Consider the following 1,703-nt stretch of genomic DNA (forward strand, 5'->3'; position numbering starts at 1 on the left):
TTTTAAGTTGTATCTACTTTTGTCCCTGATTTGTGGTAGTTTAACTTTTATACTTTTGACGTTTGTTTGGTTGCACATTTTGTACATAGAGCCCAAAAACTGACTTAAAAACTCGCATAGCGACACGTGAGCATGAGTTGTTGATATAGATTAAAAGAAAAAATAACATTTAAAAGTTGCACCTGAATTTAACCCTGTATAACCATTTGTATCATATTTGATACACATAGTTCTGAGACCCCTATCTCATTAGCATAATCAAAACTTTCCTTAGAACCCCATTGTATGTGACTTTGTCCATGTTTTCTGCTTTGCAGTACATTTTCATACCACTAGAGGCAGTAGAAGGGCTTTTCCTGCTCATTTCAAAATGGCTGCCCCCATGACACCTCAAAAACAGTTTTGGAGGGAAAATGTTTTGCTAATTTTCAACACTTCAGCTTGAGATTAGCTCAGCTATTGTTATTTTATTTTCTTAAATGACTACTTGCTGTATTGAATAAATTTGTTGATAATTAATTATGTATAACAGTTTCACCGTGTTAAAAATGTGTGGATCAAGTTTGAGACGATGGCTAAATAAGGTGCTTTTTTTCCCCTATATAATATTTTTTCCAAGCCACACGACGTATCATGATTGATATTTAAATATTATGAAAAAAAAGAATTTTCTGTCAATTATATGATGAAGTGGGCTTTACGGGGTTAAGGAATACTATGGGGAAAAAAAAATCTAAATCTAAATATTCTGGGTTTTTGCTTTAGCTTCAGAAATGCATCAGTTTAAATAAAAATATTAATAATAAAAAACTCTTACGTTTCTTGATCTATATACTGGTTTGTCCTTTTTTAATCTGAGTTATAATTTGTCATTTCAATTCATGCTAATTATTGTTTTTTATCTCTCTGTGCTCAGATCTGACCAACATCTTTGAGTCGTTCCTGCCCCAGTTGCTCGCTTACCCAAACCCCATCGACCCCCTGAACGGCGACGCAGCAGCCATGTACCTCCATCGGCCTGAGGAGTACAAGCAGAAAATCAAAGGTTTGCCTCCACAGCTGGCAATAGACCCCCCCTAAAAACAAATTCAGACTGATTCTACAAATCCATGCTGTCATTTCTGTGTCTTCTCCTCCAGAATACATCCAGAAATATGCAACAGAGGAAGCTCTGAAGGAGCAGGAAGAGGGAGCCGGCGATTCTTCATCTGAAAGCTCCATGTCTGACTTCTCAGAAGATGAGGCCCAGGACATGGAGTTGTAGTAATGGGAGAGCTCCCCCCCTACCCCTCATCCTACGCCCTCCTATAACCCCTACAGAGACTATATTTGATTTCCTAACCATGAGAAAGCAGACTTATGAAATTCATATTTAAACAAGTTGATTTTTTTATTATTATCGTTACTACTAAACAAGGATTTTTATGGATATATAGCCTTTGGTGTGTTTGACAGACACCCCCCCCCTGCTCTGTAGCTGTCAATCCCCACACAGATATTGTAGCGATGGCTCTGCGTTTCATCTCTGCCTTAGTTTGAACTCCGAAAGAAAAAATCCACAAGCATTTTTAAAGGTTTTCCTCCAACGTTATAGTAGACGCTCCAGCTCACGGCTGTAGTGCAACCCGACAGTATTTTTATATCTGAACTTATTGGCTTATTTATGTGAAGAGGGCAAATATAACTCGTAATTTTCAAAGCAA

At 37.5% G+C, this 1,703-nt stretch overlaps 1 protein-coding gene across 1 annotated transcript in view; it reads left to right on the forward strand.

Moving 5' to 3' along the window:
• Positions 1 to 1,429, forward strand: part of ube2h (ubiquitin-conjugating enzyme E2H (UBC8 homolog, yeast)) — a gene marked incomplete in the record, with an annotated part of 17,162 nt that extends 15,733 nt beyond the window's left edge. Inside the window, 2 exon segments of the mRNA XM_024290714.2 lie at positions 917 to 1,045; positions 1,140 to 1,429. Of these exon segments, the coding sequence (XP_024146482.1) occupies positions 917 to 1,045; positions 1,140 to 1,264 (254 nt within the window).
• Between the last annotated feature and the right edge of the window lie 274 nt (positions 1,430 to 1,703).

This window comes from Oryzias melastigma, linkage group LG23 (genome assembly GCF_002922805.2).
Source record: "Oryzias melastigma strain HK-1 linkage group LG23, ASM292280v2, whole genome shotgun sequence".
In the NCBI taxonomy this organism is placed as follows: Eukaryota; Metazoa; Chordata; class Actinopteri; order Beloniformes; family Adrianichthyidae; genus Oryzias; species Oryzias melastigma.